At 33.7% G+C, this 24979-nt stretch overlaps 3 protein-coding genes across 3 annotated transcripts; 2 read left to right on the top strand and 1 right to left on the bottom strand.

Moving 5' to 3' along the window:
* Nucleotides 1–8: 8 nt before the first annotated feature.
* LOC135797880 (uncharacterized) lies at nucleotides 9–3278 on the bottom strand. Its single transcript, XM_065310455.1, has 7 exons — nucleotides 3172–3278; nucleotides 2600–2642; nucleotides 1339–2540; nucleotides 817–1275; nucleotides 599–748; nucleotides 384–540; nucleotides 9–319 (listed from the first exon to the last, which is right to left on the bottom strand). Coding segments are annotated over exons 1-7 (2166 nt in total). The 5' UTR covers nucleotides 3174–3278; the 3' UTR covers nucleotides 9–166.
* A 105-nt stretch (nucleotides 3279–3383) lies between these two features.
* On the top strand, nucleotides 3384–5144 carry LOC135797881 (RCC1-like G exchanging factor-like protein). The gene is made up of 5 exons (XM_065310456.1): nucleotides 3384–3525; nucleotides 3587–4136; nucleotides 4326–4498; nucleotides 4554–4975; nucleotides 5034–5144. The coding sequence occupies exons 1-5, from the start codon at nucleotides 3405–3407 to the stop codon at nucleotides 5124–5126; spliced, it is 1359 nt and encodes a 452-aa protein (XP_065166528.1). The 5' UTR covers nucleotides 3384–3404; the 3' UTR covers nucleotides 5127–5144.
* Nucleotides 5145–5399: 255 nt separating this feature from the next.
* Utx (Utx histone demethylase) lies at nucleotides 5400–24795 on the top strand. Its single transcript, XM_065310454.1, has 11 exons — nucleotides 5400–5588; nucleotides 5656–5722; nucleotides 5964–6126; nucleotides 6209–6320; nucleotides 19153–19328; nucleotides 19640–19768; nucleotides 19865–20090; nucleotides 21031–21351; nucleotides 21482–23611; nucleotides 23670–23796; nucleotides 23866–24795. Exons 1-11 carry the CDS (start codon nucleotides 5503–5505, stop codon nucleotides 24073–24075), a joined length of 3747 nt encoding a protein of 1248 aa, XP_065166526.1. The 5' UTR covers nucleotides 5400–5502; the 3' UTR covers nucleotides 24076–24795.
* The last annotated feature ends 184 nt before the right edge of the window (nucleotides 24796–24979 follow it).

The raw sequence follows: 24979 nt of genomic DNA, 5'->3' as shown, positions 1-24979 counted from the left end.
GAGTCATGGAATACAAAGCACGCATTTATTTCTTGATTTAGTGCGTGGTTAATGATTATATTAATAAAAACAACTCTAAACGTGAAAACTTAAGTAAAAATATAATTTTTGCAAACATAACCAAACATTTGTGTTAAAATTGTAAATTTTCATTAATTTAATCGTTTTAATTAACTTTATAAACATCCTCGATTGTCCAACTACCATCCAACTGTTTTTTACATAATATATCAAGTGAAACAAGCCCGAATTGTAATTTATAGTACAAATGTTGCAGCCAGAGGTGAAGAAACGGCAAAGTTTTTTGAATTTCTTCATTCTGCAAGAAAAATTATCAAAAACTTAATAAAATCGTCAGAAATATCAACAAAATATAAACAAACCTGAGTAATTTCATCAAATTGGATGGTTTTCTTGTATTGTCCATGTAATTCATACTGTTTTATCTCTTCCTCATCATGGATATCCATAAATTTAAACAAAAGATGGAATTTTTTACATTTTAACTCACAGACACCATTGTTGTCTCCAACATTAAAACTGTAACAATAATAATAATGTGTAATACCTTCATTTTTTAAACATTTTCATGACTTACGTCAATTTTAAGTCTTTAAGAGCTAAATTAACGCTCCCACTAACATTTTTAACATATACTTTAGTCCTTAAATAGGTATAATACTTCATAGCTAGTATTTTACTGGATAATATGCTTTCATACTGCGTTTTTCCTTTGTATGTTTCATTTCTATAACAATATTCACTTTATCACCATAACAATTCACTAAAATTCAATAATAATGATAAAATACATACAAATTTGCTGTAACATAATGTTTTAAAGCATCTTGCACACCAACAACTTTAATATTAGTAAATTCAGTAGTAATGAAATATTTCCCAGTAAAATGAACGTTCGTAATCAACAAAATAACATTTGGATGTAATCCTTCTGGTGTGAGCTTCTTTTCCCAATGTTTCAAATAAAATGAAGCCTTTTGTCCATCTGAGAATGTTAAACTTAACCTATGTTGAAAATCTTTAGCCATCATTCCGAAACTTCCATGTTTTGTACTTCCGGTTGATGAATCAGCTTTAAACGTGTCTGATTTATTTAAAAAATGAGAATCTATTGTTGCTTTTATGTTAATTGTGCATGATTCACTCGGAATAGTTGTTTTAACATCCATATTTTGTTTCTTTCCAGTTGGAATGAAATATGCTCCTGGTTGGTCTAATTTTAAACCAAAAATCTTTCCATGATTCCAATCAAATCTAAAAATTAATCATTTCATTTAAAAAATGTTAAAATACGTTGATAATAGATAAAATACTTACAATGCTTCATGTGTGTATAATCTATAAGTCCATCCAATGTCTAAAAACGCTACAGTTGATAAATACTCTTCGCCAAGTGCAATATTACATCTTTTCATTGAACTTTCATCAAAACTATCACTAGTTTTATTGTATTCTGTATACATTTGTGTAACAATCCATACTTCTAATGATTTTTCACTGAAAATCAAATTTGCTGGAGAAATTGCTACGATTACAAACTCATAAACAAAATGGCGGCTCCCCATGTCTCTATTTAATACTGTTACAAGGGCAGGTAACTTAAATTCATCATCATTATTATCACATATTGTTTTAATTTCATTGAAGTCTATTGATATGCATTCTGTTATTCCATCAGGATATATTTCACAGACTACGTGATATTTCAATATCAGCACTAGTTTATTACATAAATGTAAACAATTCCAGTTGTTAGTGTTGTGTATGTGCAACACAACGGAAGTGACGCCATCTTCTAACCATAATTTACCATTGCGACTTGTTAATATTCCAATTAAACATTCATTGTCATTACTTTGTCTATTAAGAAAATATGGTGCACAATGTGAGTTTCTGTTCAATACCTCGTTGGTTTTTGATGTAATCACTCCGATTAAATCTACTGATGATGATGTATTCATTATAAATTGTTTATCATTTAATAAAATTTCATTATTCTGGTTTAAACATAATTTTTTCATGATGCCTTCTTCTGATAAGCATTTAAACAGTGAAAATCTTCCATATTCATCATCAATCAATCTTGGATATAATTCAGGCAACCAAATATACACTTCTAAGTGCTTTTCACTTAGATTATGTTTTTCCATGAGTTGTAGAAGGTTTAAACTGTTGGTATTGTATTTATTTTGGTTATACAATTTCTCCATCATTGTATTGACTGATAGTAAATCATCCAATGCATTTAAATAACTCTGATCGTTTTCTGTTAGTATATCTATTGTTGTTGAAGAATCTCCGATGTAATAATCAGTTATATTTCCGTTTTTTGATGTATAAGTCTTGATGAATTGAATATTTTTAAGTCTTATTGTGTTGTTCGTGTGTGGAAAAAAGTCCTTGAGTTTATTTTCTTGACTTTGTGGACACAATGTTAAATAAACCACTATTTTATGTTTTGATGTTCTTAATTTTAACTCGATTGATAAATCAAGAAAATTTCTTGCTACTAAACTACCCTGTAAATAAATATTAACATTAAATTATGTATCATTTCAGTATGTTTGAGTATATTTACGAGAAGTTCAACGTTGGCCATCTTATTAACATAACTTGGTTGCCTATAATTAAAAAAATGAGAAAGTTTATGTTACACTCGGTTTATTTTAGTATTGTAACTGTCAAAAATTTGACATTTTGCGGTTATCTGATATGCATGTGAAGGATACCGGTCTAAACCATTTATTTTCGAAGTTATTCATTAATTAAATAGAAAACAGGCTGGGATATAACAATGTTCTCCTCAGTATCTGTTCATAATTAAATTATGTATCGAATAATAAAAGAATAATTCTAATTAAACCAATAGAAAAAAAGTTATTCGCAAAATAGTAATTTCTCTTAGCAAAACTTTTGTTTTGGTCAAGAACTTCTTTATTATAACTGTTGAATCATTTTCTATTTCATAAATTGATAGACAATTAAATTAAGAATATATTTTTAGCCCAAAGAATGTTTAAAATTATTTAATTTATAAGTTATTTATTAATAAATCTTGCTCAACATAGGTTTACCTTGATTTATATTAATTTCAAATATAACAAAAAGTTCTTAATGATTTATAAGTAAATGATAGTAAATAATACTCACATAAAGAAATGTTGTTAATTAAACTATAAACGATAACATACAACTCTTTATCATTTAAAGATTTCTAAATAAAGAAAACATTTGTCACATTTGTTGTGTGGTGTAATAACCTCAAAATTAAAAGAATTGACCGGAATAACCCAAGAAACAAGTGAATTTAATGTTAAATATTAATAATTAAACTACAAAAACAAAAGTTTAAAGTGTTTGCAAATAAGCAAATCATATAAACAATGTTTAATTCATTGACAAAGCTTCTCTCTGCAAGAAACATCAATTTTTGTACAAAATGTAACTTTGCTCTTGTAAAAACTAATATTCCATCAAGTAAAGACTACATAAAAGACATGCCTAGTAAGTAACACCTTCCACAATATTTTCTTAACAAAATGAACCTATTGAAATGTATTTCTAGTAAATCAATATGTAATTTCACCACACAAAAGGAACAGAGTTTATGTTTGGGGTAATTTACGCACTGGCGCCCTTGGAATACCACATTCAAAGAAGAAAGAGAATATTCATCAGGTTATGGGCTTCAAAAGTCCAAAACGAATGCATTTTGCTGAAAATAATAATGTAATGAGTGTGGCAGCAGGTTTTGGCTTCACTTTATATGCAACAGAGAATGAAGTATTTGGAACAGGCATTAATGCTGAATCACAAATTGGTTATCATGAAGTGAGACATGATAAACCATTGGGATTGCTGTTTGCACCCATGAGTATTCATTTGGATGCATTTTCAACAGTAAAAAATGGAAAAATTAACAAAATCAGTGCTGGAAGAGCACATAGTGCTGTATTAACCAATACAGGATTGTATTTGTTTGGAAGTAATGCTTATGGACAATGTGGGAGGAAAGTTATTGAAGATGAAGTTTATTCAGGCAGCAGAATATTAAATTTTGTTGAAAATATTGATGGGAAGAAGATTACAGATGTTGTATGTGGACAAGATCACACGTAAGGCATCTTTTTAACTTTTGTTTTAACCATTTACGTAATGGTATTTAGTATTATTTATAATTATTTATTAAAAGCAGCTTAATTTGTGTTTTTGAAGAAAATAACTTTTAAAATGAAGATTTAACATAGGCAACCAAACATACACCAAAATAACATACCTATTAAAATTTAAAATCTTTGTTTTAGTTTAGTAATATTAGAGGATGGCAGCGTATATAGTTGTGGATGGGGTGCTGATGGACAAACTGGTCTAGGACACTACAATTCCACAGATAATTTCGCGCAAATAAAAGGTGATGTCGCTGGTGAAAGAATAACTCACTTGGCGTGTCGATCTGATTTTGTTTTAGCTTTAACCGGTGAGTTAAACATTAATATTTCTTTAAACTATTAAAAATTTAACTTTTTCTATAGACAAAAACGAAGTTTTTGGTTGGGGTAACACTGAATACAGCCAAATGTCGCTTTCTGATGGCTCTCAACAAGTATGCAATCCAACTCATCTCTCAGCATTCAATAAAATAGGAAAAGTTACTTCAGTTGCAACTGGTGGATCATTCTGCCTTGCATTGACTGAAACTGGTGATGTATACGTTTGGGGTTTTGGTTTATTAGGTCTTGGACCTCTTGTACAAGAAACTAAGATTCCTACAGTCATACCAAGAACTTTGTTTGGTCATAATGAGTTTAATAATGATTCGAAGGTTGTTTCTGTGCATGCAGGACTATCACACATGGCTGCAATCACTAATAAAGGTGATTTATATACTTGGGGTCGTAATAGGTCCTATTGTTTGGGTCTAGGCTTTGATAAAGATCAATATTTTCCATTGAAAGTAAGTTTTTTATTGTTTTGTTAGTTTGTTGAATGTTTTTGATTCAATTTTGCTTTAGGTGGCGTTAGGAGGAGCTGTTAAGGATGTAAGTTGTGGTTTGGATCATATGATAGCTGTTTGTAACAGTTATATTAGTGAACAAGTCGAATAAACATTTTTACATTTGAAATTTACGCTTATTCATGTGAAATGTTGGTTGCCTATAGTCAGGCCACAAAAACCAACGCAAAGTTTCATACAAAATAGTAAAAATTATCTTATATTTACTATAAAACATTGTTTAACAACTTATTTATTACAGTTTTTACTTAAAATAATACATTTTTATGTTGTGTGGGTTACATAACTTAAAGCCACTAAAAGTCATTTATGCCGGCGTCTAATTGGCCAGCGTATCTAGTGTTTTCATTCCAGTGAATTTGTTGGTTAGTTTCTGCATACGCATACGATTCGGTGATAAATAAATCAACAATTGTGTGCGTTCGGGGGTGTTTTCTGAATTTCGTCGGACGTGCACCACCCCCAAGATGATCAAGACAAACGGCAAAGCGGACGATCCAGAGGAGATCACCATGACGCCGCAGGAGTTGCAACTTCTCTCAGAGCTTGATAGGTGGGTCAAGAAGCAATTAAACAACATTGATATAAAATAACAACTTTTGTTTATGTTTAATCTATAGTCGGCAGTGTGGATATCTCTTGCTCAATAATCCAGACAATGCTAAGAAGAAAACATTAGTGTTGAAAGTAAGTAATAAACAAAAATTCTAGAATAATTATTGAAATTTTTATATAGTCATCGAAAAGTTTAAAATTTTTACTTGAAAGAAGTTATTAAAGGTTCAGAAGTGATTTTAGACTTAGTATTAAATTTATAGCATAGTTATATACAAATTTTATTGCTAAAATACTTTTATTATGTATTATATCAATGATTTCTTTATAAAAATTGTTATTTTTGTTCTAATTTTTGTTTTTTGTTAATCAGGCAGTGAAATATTTGCAACTAATGGTCATCCAGGCAAGAAAACAGCAAAAAGCTCAAGATACTGATGTGTCAAACACAAAAAACACTAAAAGCATCAGTATAGATCCAAAAACATGGGTAAAACTGGGCCATTTTCATTTGTTGTTGGAAGAACACCGAAAAGGTAATAACTTTTACATAATTTTCAGTTCACAATTTTCAATTTTCAGTTATTTTTATAGCAAAAATTCATTTGTTTGTTATAGCATTGTCTGCATATCAAATGTTCTACACTGCACAAGCTGAGAATCACTGGAAGGACACGGCATTCCTGTATGGACTAGGATTAGTGTATTACTACTTCAATGCATACCAATGGTAAGTGATTGATTAAATATTCTTATGATTGTTAGTAGAAAACAACGTTTTTGGGGTTAAAAGTTTTGAAAAACGCAGAAAAATTGCGTTTTTTTCGGTTTTGGTTGAGTTTTTCTATTGAAATTATGTTTATTTTTGATGGAAAACACGTAAATTTGCTCAGAAACGCGGAAAAAACACCATAATTGAGGTTAAAAATGGTTTTAGGTTATGTTTTATACATAATTTAAGTTTAAATAGGTTTTATTTGGGTTAAGTTGAGTGATTTTTGCAAAAAGAAAGAAAATTTCGAAGAAAAAATGAAAATTATTGTAAAATTAACGAATTTTACATAAGAATTTGACAAAAATGCAAAAATATCGATTTTTATACATTAATTTACCAAAGAATGAAAGAAAAACTATATTTTCTAGTAAATTTTGCATTCATCTCACACACAATTTGAATTTCCCGCGTGTGCATTTGCTATACGAACGCGGAAACACGCCAGGACACGCCAGACACCATCCTACACCTCCTGCAGCCCTAGTACTCGAGGGCGGCGCGGTTATTACCTGAAACGCTATGCGCGACTGAACCATCGATTTTACCTGCTGCCTTCCTTTAGTTCCTCCTTTCCACCTTTACCTGCTATTTCGCGCACGCACACGCCGCACTCTAACAGAACTAGACATTTTTCACAAGTAATTATTACGTGGAAGCGCGAAGGGAGACGGAATGATTGGAAAAGGGGTTTGGGTTCGTTGTAGTTTTCGTGTGAAATGCAGGACATGCAGACGGGCAGACGCGCAGACACTATAATCAAGCAATCAAACAATCGTATCGATCTAACTAACATTAGCATACCGACGACGCAACAACCAGCTTATCAAAACACGCGGGCAGTTTGCATACAGAAAATGTCAGACATAATAAATTCATTGTTTTATTGGAGTTTTAGTTAGTAAATGCACAAAAGAAGTGAAAAGTTTTGTTTTATTTTATGTTTTTGGTTTAAAATTACTATATTTTGGTAAAAATTGCACAAAATGACAAATTTTTATTGTTTATTTATTATTAAAGGGTCTAGCAGTTTAAAACTATGAGATTATTAATTATTTTTCGTACAAAACTGGAGAAAATCAGAAAAAATGGTTTGAAATTTATTTTTCACTTTTAACGTTAATATCTCGGTAATTATTTGTTTAATCCACTTCAAATTTGTTATGGTTCTTGATTATTTTGATAGTTATCATGTTACCAAAGGATTTTGCTTTTGAACCAATAGTTTTTTATTCATTGCAGAAAAACTATGAAAAATCAAGTTAAAACCTAAATTTTTACGCTTTTTGACAGTTTTTAATCAATATCTCACAAATTATTGCATCAATTAAGTTCAAATATGTTATGGGTATTTATTATTATAATAATTATTATGTTGTCAAAGTATTTTGCTTGTGAACAATCAGTTTTGTATTTATTTGAGAAAAACTACAAGAAATATTTTTGCAATTTTTGCAATTTTTGAATACTTTTTATGTCAATATCTAACTAATTAATGCAACAATTCTGTCCAAATTTGTTATAGACATATATTATCCTTATATTTAACAAATGTCAAAAGCTTTCTGTTTTTGAAAGAACCATTTTCTATTTATTCCCAAAATAATCAAAGAAAATACTGAAAAATTAACTTTGCATCAAAATTTACAACTTTTTCTCACTTTACAAGCGATTTTCTTATAAATTATCCAAAGAATCAACTATAAATTGATTATATTTATATATTTGTCCAATATTTTCAAACATTTTGATGAAATTATCAAAACTAAGCGTTTTATTGCAGAAAAACGAACTTAAATATGATTTTTGTCGAAAAAACTTAAAATTAGATAAGTATTGATAAAATGTATTTATTTTTAGAACAATACTTCATTTATTTATGACTGAAAACCTAAAATATATAAAAAGTTCCAATATTAGTACGATTACCACGAATGAACACACTTTTATCAATAAAATAGTTTGAGACCTTATCTCCTTCATTTGAATAAGTCACATTTCACATTCTAGCCGCAAGGCGCGTAAACCCGAGCTTTTACATCGCGACATTCCTAAATATATACAAATCGATGCCATTGACCTGGTCCCACACACACACATACACACCCATCCAGTCACTCACAAAAAATACATAAAAATTAAATGAATCATACATACATTAAGAAACTCACATTATTATCTTTTTTTGTATGTGATATTTCGCACGTGCTGCGTGCGCATTTTTTTGCGTTGACTCTTGATTGACCTGCGGCACGGACAGCGGGACAGGTTGGCGCGCGCAGGTCATTCCGATCTGATTCTTGGATCGCGAGCGTGTATAATTTTATTTCGACCCGCCGAAGAGCGCCGGACAATAATAGGTCGTTTACCTGACTCGGCGATGAGCATCGCCACAAAAGGCGGTCGTGTGGTGCACTGACCACTGCACTCTAAACAAAAACAACGAAGGGCCTTCAAGGTCAAATAGATAGACGAGTGATATTTTTTTTATTTATTTGAAAGAAATTGTTTTAATTATGATATTTTATGAAGAAATGGGTGATTAAATGTATGTTCGGTAGTTGTACCGCAAGTCAAAGCATTGGTCTATTACGTCATTGAATGTTTTATTGGTGAATATGGCCTAAAACTTCGGTTTTGTTTTTTAGAGAAGAGATAATAGTAAATTTTCTGTAAAAATTCTGATTTTTTTCAGTTTAATTGAGAATATTTCAGGAACTATTATTTCAATTGTCTTTAAATTTGTTATTAATGTTTAATAATATGTTAGGTAACTCCTGACCAAAGCATTTTATTTTTTGGCTAATAGTTTTTTAATTATTCCAGAAAAACGTAAAGAAAATGCGTAAAAATTCGATTTTTACACTTTAAACAATAATACTTTATGAACTATTGCGTGAATCAAGTTCAAATTTGTTATAATTATTTAGTACATTGATCGTCATAACGTGGCCAAAGTAGAACATTTTTGGCAAAATAGTTTCTTAATTATCGTCAAAAGAAGATAGAAAAAAGACAAAATTTCAAAAAAACTGCTGTTTTTCCAATTCTTAACTGCAATATCTCGAAAACTATTATTCAAATTGCGATCAAATTTGTTATTACTATTTATTACTACAATAATTATTACTTGATAAAAGAATTTTTGAATTTCTGCAACAACTTTTTTATTTATCGTCGAAAAAAGCACAAAAAACGAAGTAAAAATTAAATTACGTATAACCACTACTTAATTTTAACTTTAATCCATAATATCACTTCAATCACATTGAAATACATAATTATTATTAATTATTAATTCAATTATTTCAATCTGCTTGTAAAAACAACAATTCTAAGCCCTAATACCTCTATGTTCTGTACGTGTACCGCAAGTCAAAGCATTGTCCCATTACGTCACTGTGCATTTCAAGATCACCTACGTCATAAAACCCCTTCGCGAACCACCTTAACACCGACAGCTAAATTGATGATGCATGCGGTTGACTATATGAAAGTGAGCTTACAGCTTACGCTGCAGCTTTTGCAATGATACCGAAGCAGCGAGGCAGAGGAGCTTCGACAACAAGCCGCGAGTTCAATACACTTGCCAACTTGCTGACGTCACGGGCAATTGCATCATTGCTCGTTGCTCCGCTAAAAATAGCCCTACGTGTGTAGTACATGCACAATCTGTACGAGCACATTACATTTCACACGTAATTTATGGCTGGATAAGAATTAATTTTAATAATATTTTTTTATAATAGCTCTGTATGCGTATAGAGTTATTTTTAAAAATTGGTTTTGATTAAGTTATAAGTTATAACTCGCGTTTGTTTATAACGAAATTGTTTACGATATAAAATAAAATGACTGCACTTATATGCAGTGTGCAGCACAGTATGCTAATCGAGGCTACATCGAGGTCAGATGCACTTGATTATCATAATAAACATAAACTAATTTTACGCTTCCTCGTTTCGAATGCGCGTTTTTTTTTTCTTCGCTTTTTTTGCTGTAGCTGCTGTGTAAATTTTCTGATGTGGTTAATATTATGGAGTGGATATTGTAGGTATTTATTGTGATTTATTGTTGGTGGATTATGATTTAATGATAGGGATTAAAGATTTAATTATACGATGAAAATTGGTCAAAAATAAAACGCGAATTTTGATTTTTGTGATTTTTTCAATTTAATCGCGGTTATCTTGCAAACTGTTTAATCAACTCATTAATCAACTTCAAAATTGTTATTGATATTTATTAGAATGATAAGCAATACGTGGAGAAATCGTTTTTATCTTTGTACCAATAGTTTTATTTATTTATTTTAGATAAACCGTTAAAAATGTGCGTAAAATGAGTAAAATTGCTTCATTTTTCTCTCTTTAAATGTCAATATTTCGAAAAGTATTATCGCAATCGCTTTGACATTTATAATTAATGTTCATTACTAGATTATTTAGTACGTGGTTAAAGCAGAACATATTGGGATCATTTGCTTTATAATTATGTTTGAAGAATAGGTTAAAAATGAGCGCAAAAATGAATTTGCCGCAAATTTTACCGATTTTTAACTTTTAAAACGTCAATATCTCGGAAACTATTGCGTCAATCAAGTTCAAATTTGTTACAATTATTTATTGTTGTGATAAACAAAATGTGGTCAAATCGTAACATTTTTGGGCTAATAGTTTCTTCTTAAACCCAAAAAATGATTGAAAAAAATACGCAAAAAAGATTTTATCTTAAAATTACTGCTTTTTTGCTCTTTAAACGGCTATATCTCGATAATTATTGCACCTATCCAGCTTAGATTTGGTATTAATTTGTATTAATATGATTATGAACATTACACCAACGTTGAACCACTTTTGGGCCAACCATTTTTTATTTATAAGCAAAAAATGACCAAAAAAGCGCGTAAAACGCTTTAAACAACAAAATTTAATAAAATATTGCTCCAATTAAACTCAAAGTTGTTGTTAATATTTATTGCTAGCAAAATTATTACGTGGATAAACTATTTTTAAATTGGACCCACAATTTTTAAAGAAATTAAAAAAAAACCTTTAAAATTAATGAAAATTTCCACTTTTTTTTACTAAAAATGTAAATATTTCAAAAACCATCTGACTGATAATGTTAAAATTTAATATATAGATTAATCATTACATTAGCCAGCAGATAACAACTACATTTTCTATTCCCACTAATCATTTACCATTTATTTCTCAAGAAAATGAATGAAATCAACTTTATTACAAAAAATAGGTTTGTGGTTCGGATTCTATTATTGGAACGACTCAAATTACTATTCAATTCCAATCCATAATTGCAAATGACAAGTACAACCCGGCACGCAAACCCACCACACTCACTCGCTCGGCAATCATGTGCAATCATGCAAAATTGCTTCGGCGAATTGAAGAAATTAGAATTTCCTTTGTCTTTACTCCACTCCACTCGTACTTGGGTCAGTAGTTATGCAACAAACATCACACACACCATCAAAACAACATCACAAAGATATCATAAGACATTATGTCCAGAATGACGGTCCAAACTCCAACTACATACAACTAGTGTATGTTGGTAAACAAAAGAGACGAGCCCCCAACTGTACGCAACAGTCCGCCTTGTGAGAGTTGGAGAGAGTCCAACGTCCACAAGCAGAGTTTTAGGCGATTGTAGGCATGTAGCGCGCGCTGGAGAGAACTGGTCTACGTGACTGCTCGCTGACAGAGAATGCGACCGGCGGCAGCAGATCGAATCCATGCGTGTATGTGTGTGTTGTTGGTTGCATGTGTATGCGCTACCCACACCCCCTCTCCACCCCGCGATCGCGCGCGCACAGGCAAATCTACTCTTCTACTCTATTTCCTCGCACGGGACTTCCACGTTCGCATTCACAGTGAATGCACTCGCCACGAGGAGGAAACCGAAGCTGCGCTTCGGTCGTGCTCGGCCTGCGGATGGAATTCCCCTCGTTGCACCGCCGCGCACTCTCGCTCACTCGCGCAGTTGGCATCGAGGTGAGCCGGTGAACGGATCGGTTGGCGAGCGCTACTCGTCCGGGACACTCTCCGGGTGCTGTGTGTGCGACGAGTGTGTGTGTGAGTGTGGTTGCGGCGCTGGGGGGCGAATTGAGTAGTGCTACGGGGAGGTTTTTTAGATAGATACAGAGAGATTCATTCAACACCGACAAGTGCTTCGAAACTTCAAATGCTATTACTCATTGTGTTCATGTAAACTGTGAAGTATATTAAGCAATAGATACATACATCCGAAAAGTGTTCACATTGGTCAATTTCTTCAATTAAACTGCCGCCAGTCTGTGCCTGTGGATATTAGCCTATTATCTAGAGTTGGTGAGTTGAAACTCTTTTCGTGGAATTGTTGAATGGTGATGGGAATCATCGCTCGTGACGTAACTGTCAACGGTGGAGAGTGGAGCGTGCGCGCGTGTGGTGCGGAAGGAATTCCGTTCTTCGGCGTGCGTGTACTCCTCACTCTCTGATGGAGAAGTTGTGTATGTGTGTGTTTTGTGGTTGGGTGTGTTTGTGTGAGCCAGTTCTCGCATCCGCCATGATGCCGGCGACATATCTCACGTCATGCAGATCGTGGTGCAACATTTAAGGGTGACCCTGGTCGTAAATCATGGTTTCTGTAACTAATTTACGAATTGTTCACTGGGGGAGGATGAAGAATGTGGGATAGTTGTAGTTTTACCCTTTTTTCTGGGTTAAAATAATTAGGTATTGTTTTTTTGATAGGTAGGGATGTTCTTTTTTATAGATAGGGTGTTCTGATGGGTATTTATGGTTGGTCAATGTGTAAGTGGATACAGAATTCATTTCTAAGTGAATTTTTGAAGAAATTGAGGGGTTTTTAATATATTTCTTTTGGGATTATGCCTTTTTTGTTAATTATACGTGATTAGATGGACGTAGAAATTGTGCTGAATTAAATTCTGAGTCTACTTTGATTGTATTTGTGGCGAATCTATGTATAATTTGATTCAGAATTCATTTATAGGAGAAATTTTGAAGAAATTGATCGGTTTTTAAATGATTTTATTGAAATTGTATCAGATTCTTTAATTATATGTGATTCCAAGGACGTAGAAATTGTGGTTTATTACATTCTGAGTCTACTTTGATGGCATTATGGCGAATTTATGTATAATTTGATTCAGAATTCATTTCTATGAGAAATTTTGAACGAATTTTACTTTTTTTACCTTATTTTTTGAGATAACATCTAAAAAATTATGTCTTATTAAATTCTGAATCTTCTTCTATTTAAAATTCGTTGTTTTTAATTTCTGCAACTAGTTACACTCTTACAAAAATCGTTTTAATATAATTTTTTTACTCTACTCGTTGGTAACATTTGCTTGCAATCCAATAAATTGCTTCGTCAGGTACTAATTAGATGGAGAATTTAATACACTATGGTTTTTTGAACGAATCATTATTCTAGGTTTCCTAGATCTCTAGTTATGTGTTACAAATTCTCAGAAATCAAGTTTACTCATATCAATTTGTTTCAACTACAAACTTCCTATTTTTTCGAGCGTGAAGAACAGAATTTAATTCGATATTATCAAGATTATTTAATATATTTCTTTTGTATTTTGAATTATTAAAGAGTACTCTTAAAAAATACAAAACATTAACATTCTTAACATGAAATAACAATAAAATTGATTTAGAATTGCTTGTAGTAAACTATAAGTGCTTTATTTTGTTGCACATGTTCAATACTACAGTTTAATATAGGTCAATGTCGAGTTTAATAACTGCAAAATTGATTTTTCAACGAATCGATATTCTAAATTTAGTTTTTCAGTCATTAATTACATAGTCACCCGTATTCTACATATTTTTTTTAGAGGATTGTAGAATTTACTACAGGATATTTACTAAGAATAAATATTAAATATACATATCTTTTCCTGTCTGCTGTTTTTTTTAAGTCTATTGACCCCATTATAAATCAATATATATATCTACTTTTCTAAAAATATATAATATAACTTCATTTGTATGTAACTACAACACAAAACAATCTACATCATAATTCTTACTATATTTAGACACAGAATTTAATGTAGAATATATTTATTAAGATAAAATTTACTTTTTAAAATAATTAATCAGTTAATATCATTGATTAATTGATAAAACATGTTTTGCACACCGCAATACAAACATCACTTAATAAAAATGCATTTTTTTCCTTTTTATATAAATAACTTCAAGCGGTATTTATAAAGGTACGAGTATAGACTATAACCAAACATAAAACGTGGGAATAACTGATAACATTTGTTTGTCAACACTCAATACTACACCCTGATAACAGATATCATGGCAACAACTCACTCTATACGAGTAAACACAAAATTCCTATATGCAATCAGAAAAATATCCAATATAAAATATAAAACTCTTGAATCACTTCTCAGAAATTGAAGCTAATAACATAGTTAATGACACATGCATGATACCTCGGTATTGACGTGTAATTAATGATTAAAACACACACAAAACATGAATAGAATACGAGTATGCCTCAATTTAAACCTTGCTTGTACATATACGAGTGTATTACTTGTAGGAAGTTTTTAATTGCGAGATTGTGATTGCAACATTGAAAGCACACCATATGTGTACCTCAGTGTATCTATAGTGCGGCGTGTGTAGGATTTTCTTACGGTGGTTTGTGTCTTGTCATGTCTTTGTATGCACACGCCGTGCACAATGCAATATGCAGCAGTTTTTGTATGCATGACTGGCAACACACACACACAAACACATTCGTGCAAATGCAACAACGTGCTTGCGAAACGAAACGAAACGAACGAAACGTGTAATTCGAGACGTAAGTAATGCATATCGTATATTTCCATCCACGTATCTCCGGTGTTGTGTGTGTTTTTTTCATACCTTACAATTACTATGTTAATATTTATTATAAATTACTAGTGAAACAGGAAGAAAAAAAAAAACTAAATGTAAACGAAACTCTTCGGTGAAATATTCATCATCTTTGAATGAATGTATGAATGAGTCAGTTATAAATATTTAATTAGTTTGGAGTAAAAACGTAATTTTTTATTTTCTGCGTGAATTTCATCAATAAAATTCATAATTTTATTGAAAATAAATGAAAAATGCTTATAATTTACTTTAGCGCCATCTAGGAGTCAATTATTTAATTAAAACTATGATTAAATCTCCATATAAACTTCCATCCCTTATTTAACACTCTTTAAGTAATAATTTTTAATATTTTAATAGTTATTCTCTTATTCTAGGCAAAGACAAATCCAAAAAATCATAAATAATCAAAATCTGTCCAGTCGTTTTTGAGTTATAAATGTTGTAACTAACACTACTTACTTTTATATACATATATAGATTTTTATCGTAACCGTAACCCTTCATTATGACGATGATTCTTTAATGAATGACTCATTTATAACTAGATAATTATTGTTGTATAAAATTAGTGAGCAAGTGAATCATTACCTTATGCTTAAATGTTTAAATTTAAATTTCCCATATGATAGTTATGTTCTGACGGTGATAAACTTCCTGTTTGACATAAAATAATCAACGCCAGTTTGCGTCATTGTGCTTGTGTGTAAAGCGCAATCCGCAACGGAAGCGATGATGTTCGATAAATCCAGAAGCAGAGCGCTTCAGAGGCCAGATGTTCGCCCTTTTTTCGTAGGGCGGCCCAAGTTTGCTTTCCATTTTCCATTTATAGCCTACGTTCGTTTATTCTCTTTCTGTGTGTGTACTGTGTGTACTTATACTGTAGAAGTTCGTATTCGGTACGAGTACGGTTTTCAACCGACCGACCGGCGCTAGTCTGCTGTTACTCTGCCTGTGTAGTGTGCACCCTCCGATTTTCGAAATAATAGTTGGATTAGGGTGGACCCGGGTCCCGTACGCGGCTCTGGGCTTGGTCTACGTGCGATTTCGGTGGGCGCTTATGTCTACCAAACGCACACCCAAACATTATGCATTGCATAGAATGTAGACATAGTAGACATAGAAATACGTGGAGGTTGATTCAAGTTTGAACTTTAACAACTTTAACAACCTACATGGACTAGACAACTGTTATTTCTATTACTCAATACAATACCATATAACACAATCAGGTGATTCAACTGAGGTGTGTTGGGTTTCGCTGTAATCTTTTCTGAGTAAAGAAAATGATTTGTAAGTTTAAAGAAAAAATTGTTTGATGGAAGTTTTTGTTTAATAACTTATAAATTAAAAGAGGTAGAGAGAAAATTCATTCAGAATTATATTCTGTGATTAATTCTCTATTTATTTATAAATAAAATTAGTAAAATATTTGATTGTTTATGGGAGTTATTAGTAAATTTAACATGTCTTTAAGAGAAATTGTTTTTTCTTGTTTTATTCGCAAACTAATTAATTTAGTAATCTAATTTTGTACTAGGATTTACTTAAGGCTTCTTTTAAAGCTAAATAACTTTTTCCGTTAATAACTTTTAGTTTAAATGAATAAGAGAAAAAATTCATTCAAAATCGAATTCTGTGAAATATTCTGCGTTTATTTTTAAATAAAATTAATAAAATATTTAATTGCTGATAGGAGTTTTTATAAACTTAGAATTTAGTTGGCGAAAAGCAGTTTTTCACTTATTTTTCACAATTTAATAAAAAAATTACAACATATTTTAATTTAATTCTGGATACTTTACAGCACCTTTGTATGTTTAAGCTATATTTTCTTCTTTCCCTTTAAAAATACTAATGTTCTGAGAAAGCAATACACAGAACTGTAGCTGCTGCATTAAATATATTGTATATTATTACATACCTGTTGTTCGGCAGTTGGAAGACTATAACAAAAGAACAGAAGCCGTCGTAAAAATGTTGTTTGTGCTTTTGGGCTTTTTATTTTATTTTACTTTTCGAAAGCCTTTTGTTCCTTTTTCATCCGATGGGCACCTGCGTCTCGTCTATAACCTTCGGGCGTGTGTTCACCACCCAACCATCATCTCGTAGACTATTTCAAGATGTTACAAACACCAGGCCTAATAAATTAAGCAATATTCATCAATAAATGAATTTTAAACGTATTTGTTAGTTTAAGCATTTATAACTCGTGAACTGCTGGATGGATTTTAATGATTTATGATTTATTAGGTTTGTTTAAGATTCGAATAGGAGAATAATTATTTAAATATTAAAAATTGTGATTTAAAGGGTGTTAAATAAGGGATGGAAATTTATATGGAGATTCAATCGTAGTTATAGTTAAATAATTCAAATCTAGATGGCGCTAAAGTACATTATTAACATTTCTTATTTCTTTTAAATAAAATTACAATTTTTATTGATGAAATCAACAATTCTAAGTCCTAGAAACCAGAAATTAAATAATTAATTATATTTTTACTAAGAACTACTTGGATTTTTACTAGTAGAATATATAAATCACTTTTATCTCTCATAGATATTGTAATATGTGATGTCTGATGATGATTCGACGTTAACCTGTTCATTGTGCCCGTACGTGCCATCCGCAGCTGTCTCCCCGAGAGCTTTCCTCGCCACCAGCTGTTCAGCTGTTCCATCGCATCTGCTTCCTTCCTGCACTGCACTTACAGCATGCCTTGAGAAACGCAAGTGTTGTATAAGTGCCATAATCCGTACGCACCTGATGAACAACACCCCACACGATTCCACATCATCCTTATTATTTACCATTCAATTTTATTACAACATTTCTTATAAATTTACAATCCTCTCTACACTTATTGCTACTTTTGAGTTGAAAAAGGTCAAGCACTCGGAGCGCGATGAAATAAATGGAAAGCTTTTAATAGAATTTATTTCTCCTGCTGCTAGATACGAATAGAACACGTGAATAAAATAAAACAACCTGAGGAGAGACACATAGCCATAGCCACACATTGAAACTAAATATAAACGCAAAGAAGTGCGGTGTCTACTCACAAACTTAACTTAAACTTAAAACTTAAGTCAAACGTGAATATATTTTACTCGTACAAGGCGTGTATGGTACTATATACTCGTATACCAGCTAACGGTACCTCCTTTTTGTTTCTAAAGAGGTAATAACCTCTCTCTGCTTTGCGGTTTTTAAATCAACCCGCCATATTTGTCACCATTTTAGAATTTACAATTTAGAATATAGTTGAGGCAGGTCCCATCCGATGACCTCTCGCTAACCCCCAGGAGTAATTTATATTATCCTGGAGGAGCAATGGCCACATAAGACAACACGCAAGTCGAGGAAAGCTGAAAGTGCGCAGCAGACGGCCGTAACCTTGAAAGCGCGTCAATGACCGCGAGTTGGGCGAGTTCGTCCATTACGCCGCGAACAGGTAGATCCGTCCACACACAGGTCTCTTGACCAACATCATAATACAATGATATACATGCATTCAAACCGATTAAATATTATATAAAACGTGCAATTTCCGGTATAGGGGCGCGTTGTTTTTAATTTATGCAGATTTGACGCGTGTTGCATACATTCGCCACCCGGGTTATTACCTAGTACCCAGATCCTGGATGATAAGGCGACATGCGTGACTTTATTTTTCACTCCACAGGTGATAAGTGTGCTTTTTTCATTTTGTGGCACGAAAAGATTATCTCTTGACCTAGTTTACCATGTACACACATACAAACATGTAATAATGATTTTTTTCCACTTGCTCCAATTTTAGTTGAACCATCTTTGACCCCAATGTAAATTTTAATTTTTTTTTTGTTGATTTCAGGGCTGTTAAAGTATTCCAACAGTTGTTGTACGTCTCGCCGAATTTCCAGCGCGCCAACGAGGTCCACCTGCGCCTGGGGTTGATCTTCAAGGTCACGCAGGATTATCAGTCGTCGTTGAAGCATCTGCAACTGGCGTTGGCCGATAATAATCCTTGTACGACTGAGAAGGATAAAAGTAAGTGCATTTTGTAATTATTTTGTGATTGTGGTGATGGTGATGGTTTAAGACTGCGCGGCGAACAATATAACTGACCTTTCGCAAATTGTATGGAAGCGTACGCGAATTGCACGCGCGCAACGCGCGTTTTTGTCCTGTGTGTGAATGTGTGCGCAGCCTTGGCACGAATTAGAAACTCTAGCGGATGGGATCGTGGCTATTTGCGTTGATGCACATGCAACTATGTGTACGATTATATAATGTGAATATAACGGGATCGTTTATTGGTTTTTGTTGTCATTAATGGATTTCTATTTGATTGCTTGCAGTTAGATTCCACATCGCGCACTTGTTCGAAGTGCAAGGGAAAGTGAAGATCGCCAAGGAGAAGTATGAGCTGCTGCTGCGAGAGAAGTCGCTGAGTAATCCGCTGCGAGCTGACATTTTCCGCCAATTAGGTTGATTGATAATTAAATAAATTATATGATTTTTTTATGATTTTATGGGAGTTTATTAGAGGTTTTTTGATTTTTTGTTTTGTTTTTGTTGTTTAGGATGGTTGTATCATTGTTATGACATTCTCGGCGAGAAACATCAGCGTATACCGTCGGCAATCAGTTGTTTGCAGCAAGCAATAGCCGCTGATCCTTGCTCAGGACAAACGCTTTATTTGTTGGGGCGTTGTTACGCTTCGATTGGCAAAGTGCACGACGCTTTCATCGCGTATCGCAATAGTGTGGAGAAGTCGGAGGGGAATGCGGATACTTGGTGCTCTATAGGGTAAGTTCACTTTTGAAGCCTCTAGAAGTGGTTTAAATCTTTCCACAAAAATTATTTTGGTTTTATTTGATTCTTTGGTTCATACTCTATTAGATGTGATGAAATTTGTTAATTTGGGATTATTGGTTCGTTGGGAATTTGCTTCTAAAATAAAAATGCGTTTTTTAAGGAAAAATATGCAGAAGTCACTTCAATCATAAATAATTTAAATATGGCTACCTGTAAATCTTTTAAATATTTATGAGATTATTCTCTCTTAAATTCTCTCTCCAATAACATATCTCACGATGTTTTGTGATTTTGTGATCAAAAGTTATGACGGATTAATTTTATGACCAAAAAAACGAAAATGAAAAATTTGCATTTTTGAATGTTTTCTTAACTTTGAATGAATTTAATGGACTTCTTAAGGTGTATCAAAATTTCCAAAACAACTTATTTGATTATTTAGTTAATTATCTATCATATAAGCTAAAGTTTTTAAATATATGATGATTAGTTTCCTAGAAATGTGCTTTCAAAGTAAAAATTGCGATTTCTCAGAAAAATGTGCAGACTGCTCTTTAATCGCTTATAATTTAAATATGGTAACATGTATAGTTTTGAAACACTTATGAGTTAATTCCGTTTTAAATTCTCTTTCCAATGACATATCTCACGATATTTTGCGACGTTTTAATGAAAAGTTATGATGGATTAATGTTATGACCAGAATATCAAAACTAATAATTTTAATATCCCAAAGCATCAACTTCAAAACGTTTTTTTATACTTCTTAAGATAAATCACAACTCAAACTAGCACTTATTGGATTCCTTAGTTAATTACCTTCAATATAAGATAATCTCATGAAATATTCGATGACTAATTGCTTTGAAATTTAACTATAAACAAAAAAAATCACTTTTTTAAAAATAAATTTTGACTGTTTTTCTTTCAGAGTGCTCTATCAACAGCAGAGTCAGCCTATGGACGCACTGCAGGCGTACATATGCGCCGTCCAATTAGATAAGTGTCACTCCGCGGCGTGGGCCAACTTGGGCATCCTCTACGAAAGCTGCGGGCAGGCGCGCGACGCGTACGCCTGCTACCTGAACTCGAATCGCGGTTCGAACAACCGCGGCACCGTCGAAGAGAACCTCGCCTCGAAAGCGCCCAAGACGGCGCTGCCCGCCATTGGCATGAATCCCCATCTCACGCAACGCATCAACTTCCTCCAGACGCACCTCTCCAGCGGTCCGATGCCGAGCATCACCAACTCGTAAGTCTTCGCTCACACAACAACACAAAAATCACACACACACACACTGCATGATAATAGGTAGATACATAATTCACACAATATTTACACTTTATTTAATTAGTTTTTAATTTATTATGATTAAAATTAGGAGACGACAGTTGTTGTCCATCGAAGAGGCGTGGAATCTCCCCATTTCCGCTGAGATGTCATCCCGCCAACAACAACAGACCGCTGGTGCGGGCAACAACCGCAACGCGAATTCACAATCCTTTCAAAAGAACTACAACCCTCCTGGTGGTGGTAATGGCGCTGCTGTAGGTGCTGCAGGTGCTCCCCAAGGTCCACCACCACCTTACCCATCACCAGCCGCATGTCCCACGAAGAGATTCAAGCCAGAAACACCCGAAAAGTCATCACCACCAACAACCACTCCGTCCTTTTACCTCAATCCGCAACAACAGCAAATTCTGCAATGTCTGCAACAACAGAACCCTGCCACGCTTACGCAAACACAACAAACCACGCTGCAACAACTCCAACAGCAATATAGACTTATGCAACAACACCAACAACAGATGCGTAATCGACAAGGACAACAACCGCCAAGTAGTCAAAACCAACGTCCGCATAACAGTAATCAGCAATACAAACTACATCAACCTTCGTTAACTGTTGGTCCTAATATGCCCGGAGGAGGACAATCAGATTTAGGTGTATCAGAAGAAGATATCAAAGATCTTTTATCCCATAAAGACCTGGCGACTGCCCTAGCGGAAAATCTATTGAAACACTTTGGTTCTGATGATATCAAAGAAGAACCATCGTTGGATCCACTTTCTACAAATGAATTCTCCCCGAATCATCATAATGACTCTGATAACAAACTAGAGTTGGATGTGAAAGGAGTCAAGAGTAAGTCCAAGTCAAAGTCACCAACGCAGGATATCCTCGCGGTGAAAAACGAACTGCCATGGGAGATGGAAAGTTTAAATTCATCAGGGAAGCGACCAGAGTCCGAATTCAATATCAACATGGACGCGAAGATGATTATTGAGCTGTGTAGAGGTGAAGGCAACAAAGGTGAGATTAGTAATTCGTTGATTTCTGACCATGCGCCACCTCCAGCTGCGCCTGAACCACCCCCACAGAAACTTAACCAACAACAATTGCTACCACCTACTCCCTCGGTGTATCTGGACAATAAAAAACATGCGTTTAGTCCACAATTGCAGGAATTCTGTCTGAAACACCCTATTGCTGTTGTAAGGGGACTTGCATCAGCACTTAAATTAGATTTAGGGTTGTTTTCTACTAAAACTTTAGTGGAAGCCAATCCTGATCATTCTGTGGAAGTGCGCACACAGTACCAACAACCATCGGATGAGAATTGGGACCCGCAATCAGGTCGTAAGGTTTGGTCATGCGTTTCACACCGATCACATACAACTATTGCAAGATACGCGCAATACCAAGCGTCGAGTTTCAAAGATTCGTTAAAAGCTGAAGGAGATAAGACTTCCGGAAGTGGTTATAACCTCTCAGACTCGGATTCGAAGGATTCCACGGGTTTTCAACGAAGAAAGAAGGGTTCCCTACCAACACCGCCTTCTAATAATGTCAAGAATGCGAATTCACCGAAAACTTTAAAGTTTGGCACGAATGTCGACCTGTCCGATGAGAGAAAATGGCGCTCACAGTTACAAGAACTCATGAAATTACCAGCATTCGCTAGGGTTGTCTCTGCGGGTAACATGTTATCACATGTAGGGCATGTTATCCTCGGGATGAATACAGTACAATTGTATATGAAAGTCCCAGGCAGTCGAACACCAGGACATCAAGAGAACAATAACTTTTGTTCGATTAATATCAACATTGGTCCCGGTGATTGTGAATGGTTTGCTGTACCAGATGCGTATTGGGGCGCTGTGTGTGCCCTGTGCGATCAGAATCAGATAAATTATCTGCATGGATCATGGTGGCCTGTGTTGGATGACCTACACAAGAGTAATATACCGGTGTATAGGTTTATGCAACGGCCGGGGGATTTAGTCTGGGTGAATGCAGGTTGTGTGCATTGGGTGCAAGCAGTTGGCTGGTGTAATAATATTGCATGGAATGTTGGACCTTTGACAGCGAGACAGTATAATTTGGCTATTGAGAGGTACGAATGGAATAAACTGCAGAGTTATAAGTCTATTGTGCCTATGCTGCATTTGTCGTGGAATCTGGCGAGGAATATCAAGGTTTCTGATCCGAAGTTGTTTGCGTTGATAAAGTAAGTTGAATTTTGTTTGATTTTATTGATTTTTATTTAATTTATGTTTTTTTCGAAGGAAATGTTTGCTGAGGACTTTAAGGCAGTGTGCAATGACACTAGAGTTTGCTCGAGGTAAAGGTGTTGATGTAAAGTTCCATGGCAGAGGGAAAAATGAAGCTTCACATTACTGCGGACAGTGTGAGGTAAATATTAAACAAATTCAAGATAATATTCAAGTTTATAACCTAAAATAATTAATTTTTTTGTTTTAGATTGAAGTTTTTAATATTCTGTTCATCCGTGAGCAAGAAAAACGCCACGTTGTGCATTGCATGGACTGCGCACGTAAACAATCCGCGAATCTGGAAGGTTTTGTCTGCTTGGAGGAATACAAACTGGAGGAGTTGATGGATGTCTACGATAGTTTTGTCCTGCATCCAGCTGTGCCAGCGTCCAACGAAGCCTACCGCCTTCCGTCATAACTAATCGACGTGGACGCCGCGTCCGACGCGGACTAATTGTAGTTAATTAACGGATTCGAAAACAACACTGCCACCTGTAACTAATGTACAACTGTAAATTTAGAATGAATGTTTTGCTTTACGCGGACGGTTTTTCAGTGATACTACGGTGTAAGAAGCATAAGCATGTATAGATAAATATTGTAAAAAAACTAAAAACGCTAAAAATTGAAAACGTATGAGCTATGATCTCATAAAGATAGTTTGTAAATATCACTGCCAGACGACATTCGGTTCAGTTCAACCTTCATGTTTGTGATATCACACCAAATTCTTTGTCGTGCTGTACGTGCAGAGTGCCTTTGAACCTGCGGTCGCATCTCAAAATTTTCAAATATCGAATATTAATGTAATGATCACAAATTATGAGGACGAGGGAAGAAAGATAGTAGCGGAGAGAAAATCGTAGTTGATAGGGAAATATTTTCACATCGTCATGACCAACATATGTAATTATAAACACATGTAAACATTTAAGCACCAGGATGATGAGTGTGTGTATGATCACGGAATAGTAATTAATTTTTAGACTTTTGTTGGATTTCTTTTGCATGTCAAATGTTCATAATTTGTAAGTCGACGCGAAGACTTGTGTAATGTAACGATTTATTGTGCTAAGTAATATTGTATGACTTGTATTTATGATTGAAATCAGTATATTCGCAACGATTAGTACTTTCAGTCGGAAATCATATTTTCATTGATTTTTACAATCGAAAACATCACATATTAGTTTAATTTCAATGAAAGACTGCGCTATTCATGAGGAATGTATTTAGTTTATCTTTGGAATCATTTTTTTAAATGTTATTCATTATTTTGTATCAAAAACAATGCGAAAAGTTTGAAAATTTGATGAAAATCG

Source organism: Atheta coriaria, unplaced genomic scaffold, assembly GCF_025399875.1.
Source record: "Atheta coriaria isolate IRGN ID8LTWV9N9 unplaced genomic scaffold, Caltech_Dcor_3.1 hic_scaffold_8_pilon, whole genome shotgun sequence".
In the NCBI taxonomy this organism is placed as follows: domain Eukaryota; kingdom Metazoa; phylum Arthropoda; class Insecta; order Coleoptera; family Staphylinidae; genus Dalotia; species Dalotia coriaria.
The sequence above is the reverse complement of the archived record's forward strand: the minus strand, read 5'-3'. Positions and strand labels throughout refer to the sequence as shown.